Source organism: Cyprinodon variegatus, unplaced genomic scaffold, assembly GCF_000732505.1.
Source record: "Cyprinodon variegatus isolate N-32 unplaced genomic scaffold, C_variegatus-1.0 Scaffold331, whole genome shotgun sequence".
Classification (NCBI taxonomy): domain Eukaryota; kingdom Metazoa; phylum Chordata; class Actinopteri; order Cyprinodontiformes; family Cyprinodontidae; genus Cyprinodon; species Cyprinodon variegatus.
Window position 1 is genome coordinate 211,285 of NW_015150784.1, and position 13,628 is coordinate 224,912.

Genomic DNA, 13,628 nt, shown 5'->3' on the forward strand with positions numbered 1-13,628 from the left:
TAGGATAAACTAATTTCCCTCTGGCCCAGTGAGATGCTTCATCACAAAGAGATGAGATAACCCACTGATGAAAAACTCAGATTTATAATTTATTAATAAATACTGAAGTTTAACGTCTACATTGAACTTGAAACGGTCTCAGAAGAAGAATTAATGTAGCATTAATTTAAGGATCCACATGCTTTTGCATACAGGCTGATGAATTAATTTTTTTCTGTTCTCCATTTAGCAGATTCTTTTAGTTTGAGTTTAGGTTGGAGAAGGCAGGACATATTTTATGTCAGTTTAATATTTTTACATCATTACATTCTGATATTTTATCATGAGTCTGTGCACGTATGAAAAACACTGTTCCCCCTTTGAAAATAAGGGGTTTGCCCACCCCCTGAAGTCTTCTTCCTCCCCTTTGTGACTTTTCATACTCTTCCTTAACAACACAGTTTATATCATGTGTACAAAGAAATCACAGCAGCCTGACACATCCATCTGGTCTACATAGGTGCAAAGGCAACCAGGAGACTGCACTGTACATCAGCTCCTGTGCTGGAGGCAGGTATACAAAAACACCTCAATATCACATCGGCTGTATGCTTGACAGTGCACAAAAGAGAAGATATGTGGAGGGGAAATTACTTTTAGGTTGTCTCACACCTGTGCCGTGGTTTCCTTTGAATATAAAAGATGTTTTATAAAGTTAAAGTTAAAGTAAGACAAAACAGCTGATGTGATGAGGGCTCCAAATGTGTCTATGATCAGGTATATGGATACAAAGCATATGATGATTTTATATCTATGGAGAAGTGTTTTAATTTGTCAAACTATCTTCCCCAGTGATTGGCAACCCTGTTATTTCTCTAAATATATTGTCATGCAGATGTATTGACCCCAGGATGCCACCCTTTCCTTCTGTTCTCTGGCAGTGACCTTTGGATACATCATACTGCCAAAACTATTGACTCACCTGCCTTGATTCAAATGAGCTTATCCATCCAGATGATTGGATTCAGGTGCTCCAATTACTTCCATGACCGCAGGCGTATAAAATCAAGCTCATAGGAATACAGACTGTTTTTACAAACATTTAAAAAATAAATGGATCTCTCTCAGGAGTTTGGTGAATTCCAGCATTTGAACCGGGATTAGATTCCACCTGTGCTACAAATCCAGTTGTGAAATTTCCACGCTCCCAAATATTCCATTCAACTGTCAGTTATATTATAAGAAAAAGGAAGTGTTTGAAGCACATAGTGTGAAGAGATCGCCACCGTTCTGCCAAGTCAATCACTACACCGCCCCAAACTTCATGTGGCCTTCAGATTAGCTCAAGAACAGTGCGCAGAGAGCTTCATGGAATGGGTTTCCATGGTCGAGCAGCTGCATCCAAGCCATAGATAACCAAATGCGATGCAAAGCATGGGATCCACAGCAACAGAAATACCTTCTCTGAAGTGAAGAATTGCACTCTTTGAAATTTATGGGACTAGTCTGGGTTCGATGGTTGCTAGGAGAACTGTATTTGTCTGACTCCATTATGACAATGTGTGAACTTTGTTGGTTGGGGAATTTAGTGTGGGGTTTTTCAGGATCTGGCTCCTTATTACAGTGAAAGGAACTCTGAATGTTTCAGAATACCAAGACATTTGCATAATTCCATTCTCCCAAATGTGTGGAACAATTTGGAGCTGGCCACTCTCTCTCTTCCAACATGACTGTGCATCAGTGCACACATCACTGTGCGTAAAGACTTGGACGATGGAGTCTGTTGTTGATGACCTTCACTGGCCTGCACAGAGCCCTGCCCACAACCTGTTATAAAACCTACTTCCACACAGGAGGTTTTGCATGGAGGAGAAACCCAAATGCTAAGCTCTCCAGGAAATGTGCTTAATAATTATAATTATATTTGTGTGCTGGACAAGCATGTGTACTGTAACAGGCACCTATCACGAATAATCTTGTTTAAATTTAAATAAGTAGCCTATGATAAAGATTATTTCCATTGTGCATTTAATGGAAAGATGAGTTGCATCATGAAAAAGTTGGCAATTTAATATTTAATACAACTTAATACTGATATTTACAGTTAACTGAAATGTAATTTCCATGGAAAGGAATTATGCTGGTTATAAGAAATAAGGAACTTAAAAAAATGCTTTATTTTTTAGGGTACAACTTTGTGAGAAAGAACTTTTCAGGAAGAATCAAAGGCTTAAAGGGAATATGATAAATATTTAAACTTACTTTGTGGCAGATTTATTAGAAATGACATATGTCCCTTCCATGGCATGGTTTTCCTGTGTAACATTTATCCTAAAACCATGTTTTTCAGATCTGGAAATAAATCCACTGTGTGGCACAGAGAACATTTTCTGTCAGCTGGAAAATAGGACTCTGATAGAATCATAGTCACTTGCTTGGCTTGTGGATTTATTTTCAGTAAAGAAAAACAAAAACAAATTTAACTTTAGACAAATTCTCTTTCTTTGATGTAAGACTCACCTTGTTTCTCCACTTCAGAAAATCAACTCACCAACAAAATTAACTTTCAAATGAAACTTACTAGTATATATGTATTTTGTAAAACACAATAAGAGCTATATTTTTATTTCACCTAACTAGACTAATATGCACTAACTCTGGACTATGGGAAGAAACCTGAGTATCCATAGAGAACAGAAACCTTTACAGACAGAGATAAAAGAGCATTTTTTTCGCAGAACACTCTTGGTTTAGTTTTGTTTCTCTTTGTCTGTATATCAACAAGTCCTGAAATAAAATGCATGTTTTTCACTATGAGATCCATAGTATCTGACGAAAATAAGCTTCGCAAACAGAAATAACTTTTTATTTTTGTGAAAACAAAAACGATTTTACAGAATGAAGTTTGTTTGCATTTGTTTTGTTTATCTTGTACAGTTACAACAACTCTTATGGATGAGTATTGGACTATGCGTTGAAATTGTAACACCTGAAAAAATTATTGTAGATAGGTGTATATCTAAAAGGAAAAAAAAAATTCAAAACAGGATTTCTCAGTTCTAGTAAATAACTTTTTACTCTATCTCAAAGTTATCAATATTTCCCTGCCAGGAGCCCTCATTTGATCGACTTGGGTTTACTTACCAGGTATGGTGGAATTTGTTTGCTCCCCTTTCAATAATAATAAGAATGATTGAACTTTATTGATCTGACATTGGAGAAATTTACCTCTGCATTTAATCCATCCCCTTGGGGAGCAGTGGGCTGCCATAAAGACTTGGATGGCAGAGTCTGTGGAGCGCCCAGGGAACAGTGTGGGGTTAAGGGTCTTGCTCAGAGACCCAGAGTGGCAGTCTGTGGGGTTTGAACTTGGAACCTCAGGCTCCCGCTCCTCAGGTTATTATATTAATATATAACTAATTTAATAAAAATGAAATGGCTGAGTTTCCTTGAAGAAAACTTTTAACCTATCTGCCTGTGTCATTGCCTTGAGTTGTCTTTGTAAAGACAAAAAGAAATACTCTGCTGTGTTTTGACATTTCTTGAGTCCAAGCAGGAGTATATCCAGAGAAAACCAACTTCATACAGAAAAATTATTGAAGAAGTTTTGACTTTTTGCAGTTTTTTAGAAACTTTTTTTTCTGTGTGGTGAAAATGAATATTTACCTATTTTAAGATGCATTATAGGGCTTAAAAGATTGTAGCATATTATATTCTTCAAATTGTCAGTTAAGTTAGAGATTTGAAAAACACTTATTGTGCCCTTTGACATGCTTTTCTCTCTTCCTTCCTTTTTTTTCTACACTTTTTTTCTGTGTTTGTAACCAGTCTGTTTGTTTCTAACCTGTTTGCTTGTGTTAATGATGCGGGGGAAATGTGGCAAAGCGAATATGACAACAGTCAACAGTCTGCTGCATGACTCCTGCTCCCAAGCTGAGCAGCAGCTCTCCGTGATTGGCTGAGAAAAGCTCCAGCTCCGAGTGGAGGCAAAGGATGCCAGAGTGTTCAGGCGATGCATGGAGGAAGGATGCATGCAGAGAGCGCAATGTTATGTGTTGTTGCATCGCTTTGCAACTTTCAGGAAAACATCTGCTGCGCGTCCAGCTCCGTCGGTGCAGTTTAGATGTGATGTTTTGGCTCCGTGTTGCAAAACCTCTGCTCACTTCCACTGCTGGCGACGCGTCCTCTCAGGAGTGATGGGCTCCAAGTTCACCCGACAAAGAAGTCTGGATCTTGAGAGCAAACTGACCAAGAGGAGAAACCAGCGAAATGATCCTCCCAGGGAGGACGAGAGAAGTGGCAGCAGGAGCGGCGGAGACTTCTTGTTTACATCCCTGATGCTCAAGTCCGACAAGCTGCCGGGGATGCTGCGGAAAAGCAACCAGAGCCCCTACATCCAGCGGGTGGCCTGGGTCCGGGAGATCCAGAAGCTGCTCAGGGAGCAGAAGATGGAGCAAGCAGGAGAAGTGCTCAAACTACTGAGAAAGGTTGGACACTGTCATGACTTTTGCTTTCTTTGTTTGTTTGTTGTTGTTGTTTTGTTTCTTGAAAAAAAAAGGTCGAGTCAAAGAAGCTTGATTGGAATGACAGTTTTAAAGAGACTGTCAAAGCACAATTGCTATTAAATTTTTCTTCAAATAACTTTAAATTTACTCGCATAACATTAATACTACTACTCTTACAATATATAGAGTAAGTACTTATCTAGAAGCTTAAATAGAATGGCTTTATTGAATAAGTTGTGGCCAAAATATTAATTGTCACCTTTGCTTCTTTTAAAAAAAGATAACTTTCCTAATGTATGTGAAATATATTATATCACATAAGAAAATAATATAAAATATGTATGGTAATGTAAACTTAGTTCTCATTTACTGTGAGTAAGATTTTCTATTAAACAATTAAATTAATAGAAATAAGTGCAATCCATCTTCGAATGAACCAGAGGTGTAGCCAGAATTTTTTTTATAATGGTGGCCAGGCAATAACTAATGCACACTGAGGAGGGCAAAAAGTGAATAGGCACCAGAACCTCAGGTTCAATCTACACTGTTCCAACAGGAACAAGCACAAATAAATTTCTGTTTTATTATATGCAGTAGAAGCTGGCAATTATTTACAAAAATTAGATGCATAGTATTTTAAAGCTGCTAGGAGTAAGATATTTCACACAATATTAAATCATCAACAAAAAGAAATTAAGGCAAAAAAAAATGGCTTCATCATCATCAGGAGTTAATTTCAGGGGCGGAGCTAGATGGGGGGCACAAATTTCTAAGTAAAGACAAACTATAGTTTCCTACAGCCTTTGCTAACAAATAGATGCATATATTTAAACATCCATTCATCCATCCATCCATTATCTGACACACTTGTCCCAATTGGGGTCTCGAGGGATGCTGGTGCCTATCTCCACCTGTCAATGGGCGAGACGTGGGGTACACCCCTGACAGGTCGCCAGTCCATCGCAGTGCAACACAGAGACAAACAGGACATACAACCATTCACACACACACTCACACCTAAGGAGAATCTAGAGAAGCCATTCTAGAGAAGAATTTATTCATTCTCAGTCATTTTTGGAATGTGGGCGGAATCCGGAGTACCTGGAGAGAACCCGGGCATGCTCAGGGTGAACATGCAAACTCCATGCAGAAAGACCCTGGGCCGGGAATCGAATCTTTTCCATCGTCATTACTTACCTAGTTTTATCAGTATCATTCTTCATTAAGTTGATATTTACAAGTACTAATATCTACATAAATTCATCATTTAATAGGTTTTTATTAAAATAGTTATTTACAGTATGATTTCACTGAAGACTCTGCAATGTCTTGCAGAGACACATCATTTTCTCTTTATGGCATATAACACAAAATCTAGTTCTTAAAGATCATGAATTCTGTACTAATCATCTCTAATGTTGGTATATTGATGTGCATAATTAACCACAGTATTTTTGTTGTCAAGTAATTGTTAATATAGTATATAAAATTAAATAGTTTTGAATATTCTACTATTCTACATTTCTAAAAAATGGTAGGGGTGGCCACAGGGGTGGCCAATGATTGGCTAAGGGTGCTCATGGCCACCCTTGGCCCCTGAAATGAACTCCTGATGATGACTTGAATGGAAGCCATTTTTTGCCTTAGTTTCTTTTTGTTGATGAGTTAATGTGTGAAACATCTTACTCCTAGCAGCTTTAAAATATTATGCATCTAATTTTTGTAAATAATTGCCAGCTTCTACTGCATATAATGAAACAGCATAGGAGCCTCAAACTAAACCACATGTACGTTTCAGTACCTGTTGTGATTAACATGGCTTGCTGCAGAGGTTTGAATAATGTTTTGAGGAGAGTAATGCATCTCTAGCTCAAGCTACATATATGCTTAAGATTAACTTTGGTTGTTTTTATATGGTATGGAATTTTTTAATGGTCTTAAAGAAAGTATCCAATGTCATTTTGAAGTTTAAGAGAATAATGGAGACGAGATACACTGATATTTTTGGCAGAAATTGCTGTGTTTTTTCCTGGTATATACATTGGTTGATGCAAATGTGCATCTGCTTATTCATTAGTGCATTCAGCAGCCATGGCTTGACATCATGTGTAGCACAGGCATTGCATCTCCCTTAATTGCCATAAATTGTTAATGTTTTGTTTAATTTTTAAATAAATGTTTCTTGTTGTAATTGAGATTTGTGTAACATTTGTTATTGTATAATTTTAATCATATAAATGTATGAGGAAAAAGCAATATCAGCTTAAAGAATCAGCCCCAGAAATCAGCAGCAAACATTGTAGATCAGTTAGACTGATAAAAGAATAATAATCGCATTGGCATTAAAAACCTTGCATTGCTCGATCTCTGGTGAAAACTGAAACTCTGTGTGGAAAGAATCAGTTTAATCCTTCTTGAATATTTCTGTCTATAAGGTTTCTGTACATATTTGCAACTCCTGAAATAAGTAGAAGCAAAATCATGGTTGCTTCCATTTACATTTAGGGTCTTTGGCTCCATCGCCCAAGTGCCTCTAAGTAATGATACAAACCTATTACAACACACCTAATTCAATTACCTGAAAGGCTTCCTGAGAATAAAACCTCTACAGGTTCTTTCCAACTACATAATGATTTCATTCAGGTGTGTTGAAGCAGGTGCACATCTGAAAGCTGCAGGACCCTAACCCCTGAATGTGTTAGTAACCCATGCCTTAAATATATGTTCATAACCCCTGCCTTAAATAGAACTTAATTTTCCAGGAAAGCAATTGCATTTTCTTCTTACTTCTTCCCTCTAATGTCAATTTCAATAATAACAATGATCTACTGTAGGTTTTACTGCAGTTCCATGTATGGTGGGGCCGTACTGGTAGGATTAGATCATGTTGACAGTTTTTCAGGACACATTTATGGACTTGAAAATCACCAAATTGTTTTGTGCATTTTGTAACAATTTTACCAAGTGATCTGTAAAAATCCTTGATAATAAAAAAAAAACAAAAAACGATTAATACTATCATTTCCAGTACTCATAGTCACCCTGATACGTTTTGTTGTTTGTAAACTTTGTGGAAACCCATGGTTTTCTCTAGTATAGCTCAAAACATTTTGCTGCAATCAAGTCAACCCATTTGAAGTAATTTTGAATGCTTTCATTTAACACCTGAGGTCTTTAATCCGTTTAAAACAAACACCGGCTCTATTTGCTTTGTGGTAATGTTCCTACACTCAGGAAATAGCCCAATAGTGTGCGGACTAAGGTGGACTAAGTTCGGTTGTTAACAAATTATAGAACACTTAGTTTATGGTTTGATTGTGGAAACTTAATCCCACACAGCTGAGGTCAATGCTGCAAGCTTGAGCCAAACCCATTTCTGCAGCCGCGTATGCATTGCATTCTGGAGCACAGTAGAGTTTATAACAAAATGGAATGGAAGCCTGCCTATTCTATGAAGCAGAAGCAATATTTTTTTATATACTTCTCAGATAATTTAGCATTAAATAGTACAAAGTAACAAAATGGTTTCACAATTTTTTTGCATTCTTTTGCCCCCCACAACACAGCATCTGATTCCTATATTTACACATGGTTCTCTCAACACATGCATATTTGACCAACAAAGAAAATGAATATTAATTTATGGTTTTTGGTACAGAAAAGTTAATAAACTCATCAAATGATTCAAACCAAAATAAACAAACTGTAGGCAATAAAACCCACCTTGAAGTTATATTTCTGAATCATTGGGTGCAGTTTTAATCTCATGTTTGATCAAGATGGGCCTTCTTAAAAGAACTTCACAAAAACTCTGACTGAAATAACTTCTTACAAATAAAAATAGAGTAAAACTCTAAGAAAACTGTAAACTTAAACAATCTGAATTAATAAAAGAGTAATACAGGTGCTGTACATGTTTTGTAGGCAAAAGGATACTGATGTATATTTTGAAGCAGCAATCTGTCACATTTCCGATCAACGGAAGATCCTCCTTCTGTTTCATACATACTAGATATCCATATCACCAAAATGCCACATTTCAGTCGCGCATGAAGCACAACTGCTCCCTCCATCACTCAGTGAGGTAAACCAGAGCACTGCTACATCGTTTGGGCTGGAGCCAAGTGTCTGACTAATAACACTTCCAGATGGGTGGGGTGGTGGGGGTGGGGGGGTCGAATAAGTGCCAGTAGATCTCCTGTTGCAGCTCACCCACTGTAAGGCAGCTTTTCCTCCTAGGAAAAGAATGTGGAGATAATCACCTTGAGATGATAGATGCAGGAGCATCTCTCCTTCTTTCACACAGAGGAAGTCATTGAAAACAGGAACCAATAATAGCGTTAAATCTTCATCAGGCATATGACTTCTGGGCCATCATTTTAATTAGTTTGGGGGTTATTCTAGAAATTAATTAGTAAACAAAAACTGCACAGGAGTTTATACGGATAAAGCTGCAGACAAACTCATCTTGTTACCTGAAGTAAAGAGTAGACAGGCAGCAGTTCAAATGAGGCAGGCTATCTCATTTAATTAACAAAGAAACCATACATTCTATTGTTTTAAAACCAGTTAATATACTTCTGCATAATATTTTATCACAATTACCACTAATGTATTAGGTTTCTCTTTCTTCTTCTTTCTGCTGCCAAAGTAACATTGATTACATTGTTATGATATTTAATTTATCAATTTATTTTTATTTTTGAAAGGCATTAGTGGAAAAAGTATCTTAAAAGAATTATGTAGTTTTCAAGAGCTTAGTGTATTATTTTTACCATGTTTACATTCATACCAGTAGTATTATTATAAAAAGCATCAGATAGATGAATATTTGGTCAGGCTAGCTGTCCGATTAGCAGATTTGATAAAAGCAATAGCAATTCTTTTGTTTTACACAAGACAGCACAATATTATTAAATGTGCAATAATGATGAATATTGTGATCCTGTATCATCTAGAAGTAACTAAACTTTTCCTTGCTCTAATCTCCCGCTGTCACTCCTTCCCATGTCTTCCATGTCCCCACCATCCCCCTTAGCTTTAGCATTTCAGTTACTACTACAGATATTAGGTGCTGACATAAAAGACAGTGAAAGTACTTCCAGATGGCCTTATATGTTATAGGAAGGCAGAGTTTGAATGCTTCACTTTAAATATCATCCCATCAAATAGGTCTTCTTAGGAAATCAAATACATAAGTTCAAATTCTAATAACAGCTGTGATTTTTTTTTTACCTGCTTACTTGCAATGCACAGCAACAGCTGTGGGAGGGGCAGCACTGTATTACCCTTTGTAATTCAACTCTTTTTTTTGTATCTTTAAAAAAAAGATTTTAAAGCTACAGGTGGTAAAGAAACCTGCATTTTTCAAGAGTAAGAGTCAGTTTGGTAAATCTGGTCAAGAAAAAGAACCACATGCCCATTGTAATAAATGCTCTTTAATTTCTTTACTTTAATCTTTGAGCAAAACTTCTAAGGCTGCACAACACAAGAAGAATTGCATTAGCTTATATTATTGCAGAATGACTGAAGTTAGTGACATTAACCAGTCAGTTACAGTAGAGTGGCTCAGGTTAGCCAGAGCTATCTCTGTAGTTATGCAGTTATAGGCTTAGACTATTGGATGATATAGGGACCCTTTTTATCGTTTTGCTTCATTCTATCTCTATTCTCAATTAAGCAGAATTTGTTAGTACAATCTCTAACATAATGGTCTCTTTCCTTTTTCTCATAGTAGCTTCATCTGCACTGTTCCAGTTTGGCTGTGACACTATCCTGGAGAGAAATATCAACTGTGCTGCTGCCATTAACATCTTTCTTTATAGATGTTGGAGCTTGGCCTGTTTTTTCAGTATAGTCCTGTTTCTCTTACTATGACTGGCTGGATGTGCTCTACATCATCCTCTGACATGGGAGCTGGGTCGGAGCTTGTCTGCTGGCTATGTGTTGGACCCGCCTTTTACAGTTACTTTTTGAATCTCTGCTTCTGTCTCCTTGAACCCCTTGAACCTCGGCAGATGGCCGCTCACACTGAGCCTGGTTCTGCTGGTGGTTTCTTCCTGTTAAAAGAGAGTTTTTCCTCTCCACTGTCGCTACAACCATGCTTGGTGTGAGGGATTGCCTTCGAGTCAAAGAGTCGATGCAATCAGCTGGTTTTCCTTAGATAGAAACTTTGAATTAATTTGTATGATCTGGTTGAATTGTCACTGTAAAGTGCCTTGAGATGACATGTGTTTTGAATTGGTGCTATATAAATAAACTGATTCAATTATAATTTATGGTTCTTTCTAATAAGGCTGCAGAGTGGTGCTGTTAAAAGCATTGCTATCTTGCAGTAAGAAGGGTTTATCCAATGTCCCTTATACTCTGTAAGCATTTTCATATTAGTTTCCCATATTTCACTTTAAGTCTTGGTGTAAAGGGTTGTGAAAGTCTATCCGAAAGGCTAAACATTTTTTCGGATATATCATTTGGATGCATAGCAATCATCAGTTTAAAGTAAAACGTACATTTGAAATAGTGCTGTTATTTTCAGACTATAGTTGCTTATCTTAAAGCGACTTTTGATACAAGAATCTTCTCACATTAGTCAGAAAAGTTTTGCTTATTTTGTGACTTAAGCCACTGGCCAGGATTTATCAACATTCGAAGACCTTCAAGCAGTAAAAGTTCTATTTGTTTACTTGTTGAGTGGAAAATATGTTACTTTATGAGGATGAATCACAAATATTTAAACATGACTGTGTTTTGCAAAGTATTATATAAAACTTTCAAATGTACAGTTGCTGAGAAGAACTGTTGCACCTACTTTTAATACCAGTGTGAGGGATAGCTTAGGCCTTGACAGTAATTGGGCATACAGATTCAATCACTGCCAGTTCCAGCTGCAGACCATGAAGAATAACACTCCTTTTGAGTCCAGCATTTTTGAGATGAAGGAAGGTCCTGATCCAGAGGGAGGATCCGGATTAGAGTTAAACTAGACTAAGGAGTGCAGACTATATCTTTAAACTAGATGAAGCTCAGGAATGTTTCAGTCTGCTTTCAAATGGGTTAAGGGACAGACAGATGATCCAGTCTCCTGTGATTACATCCATTATTAAGTAAATGTTTGAACTTAATCACTAACTCCTTTTTATTCATGACTTCTCTCAGTCAGCCAATAAATTCAGGGGTGGTTATATACCAACAGAAAGTCTTGTTATTTCACCCTAACAATTGGTAAACTTGTGTATATCAGGCCAGCAAACTAATGAGCACAGACTACAGGTATTGTTTTGAGTAGTGAGTTTAGCATCTAGCATCTACCTAGTGGGTAGTATATGATTGTTATGTCCCTGGCGTGGTCTAGGAGGTATAAGCGACCAACATAAATTAGACAGGGAATCAAGGAGTTAAAAAGGCATTTAAAGAGGTTTATTCTGTCATTTTTTTAAAGAATGTTTTCTGTAGAGTGGTAAAAGATTCAGAGAGAGCTCAGGCCAAAATAACAAACAAAGCAACCATAAAAGAAAAAACAAGTGACTTACCTAACTCAAACTAAAACCAAAATATACAAGCCTACACAATAACCTACCTAACAAGCACATAAAGAGGAGAAAACTGGGGTTAAAAAAAGGGGCTCTCCCCTACAAAAAACGGTGTTACTAAAACAAAAATTACATCCATGTTGGGGATGTAACAATGAGTTTGTATGCAGGGTCTGGGTTCTGGCTACACTATGTTGCCATAAATGAATCCTGTGATAGTTTTTGATTTGGGTTTTCTTTTCTCTTCATCAGACATCAGACTTTGCTTGCAGCATCATCTTTATGATGATCACAACAGACTTGTTGGGAACATTAAGCTGTGACATCTTTAAAACTGCACTTTTCTCACCATATCTGTTTTGGATTTGATGAGTTCAATTCCAATGTCATTAACCTACGAATTGTAATGGAAAATCACTTCAGCAGTGAACAATTTATCAGCATGTCAAACCAGAGGATCATAGATCAATACAAAATTGAATTAAATGCAACCTCTATCATCTTACTGCTGCTGAATATTCCTTTCATTGAAGCGGAAACCTGTAGGATGGGATTTATTGCATTAGGCTCTATACGTTTCAGGATTCTAATGAACTACATGTGTGGGATGATGTTCTCCTGTTTAGAGATGCTCTCCGTATTCAGACCTGAAGACACGCAGCTTTAACGAGGACAGCTCACAGGCATCCTGCCGGAGACACAGAGCAGAGCAATTCATGCTTTTCACAATAAAAAGAGAATGCAATCAGATCTCTTTATATATCTTAGAGAAGTGTTTCTTTTTATCTGTGAATCCACCAGAATTTGATGCAGCAGCTGCATGGCACAGCGGAGGCACTTATATAATCACAAGACACTGTTTAATAACCCTCAATGCTTCTGTTTCTTCACACATGTGCTACCCTGACTGTGGAGGATATTTCAGCATCAGGGAATCCCACTGATCTCTGCTGTAATAAATCAACCCAGAAGCTGAGGGAGGAGAAACTGCTGATGGGAGTTTTTTGTCTTTGTTTCCTCCGTCCCCCAAAGCGTTATGGCAGTCAGCATATATTGAAGATGTTTTACACAGCTTTAGCCTCCAGGCTGCCATTTTAAAAGCGTTTCAGCTCATGGAAAAGCTGACAACATGTATTCAGCACCTCCGCAGCCTCTGGTTTCACCATAAACAGGCATATGATGGACAGAAACACATCTCTTATTTTTTTTTCTCCCTTTATGTTTGGTAAAACCAGTTATACCCATAATGAAAGAGTAGAGAAACACCTTCTTAGGTTTGCATGGCCTTAGAAAGTATTAAATTGGCTTTACGTGTAAAAAGGAACAATTTCCTCTAACCTTTTAATCCGACTAACCTTTAAGTTTCTGATTGTGTTGTTTCATGCCTTCGCTCTTTTTTCTTCTGTGCATTTATTTCAGAATCTTAGTTTGAAACGAGGAAATAAAAGCACAAACCTACATTAGACCATTGTATTTACATGAACTGTAAATAAATTGTAATTTCATTTTCTATAGCAAAACTTAAAAATGTATTATTTGAGTTGTTACAGTAATATTGCATCTGTTCTCACTTGTACCCAGTTCCCACATGGCTCTCAGCTTTTTATATTATCTT

The 13,628-nt window shown here is 37.1% G+C and overlaps 1 protein-coding gene across 1 annotated transcript in view; it reads left to right on the plus strand.

Annotated features, from left to right (window-relative positions):
* The first annotated feature begins 3,992 nt into the window (after positions 1-3,992).
* Positions 3,993-13,628, plus strand: part of LOC107091267 (leucine-rich repeat-containing protein 75B-like) — a 47,801-nt gene continuing 38,165 nt past the window's right edge. The window contains exon 1 of the mRNA XM_015385093.1: positions 3,993-4,466. Coding sequence (XP_015240579.1) covers positions 3,996-4,466 — 471 coding nt within the window. The 5' untranslated portion in view covers positions 3,993-3,995. The remainder of the gene's footprint in view (positions 4,467-13,628) is intronic.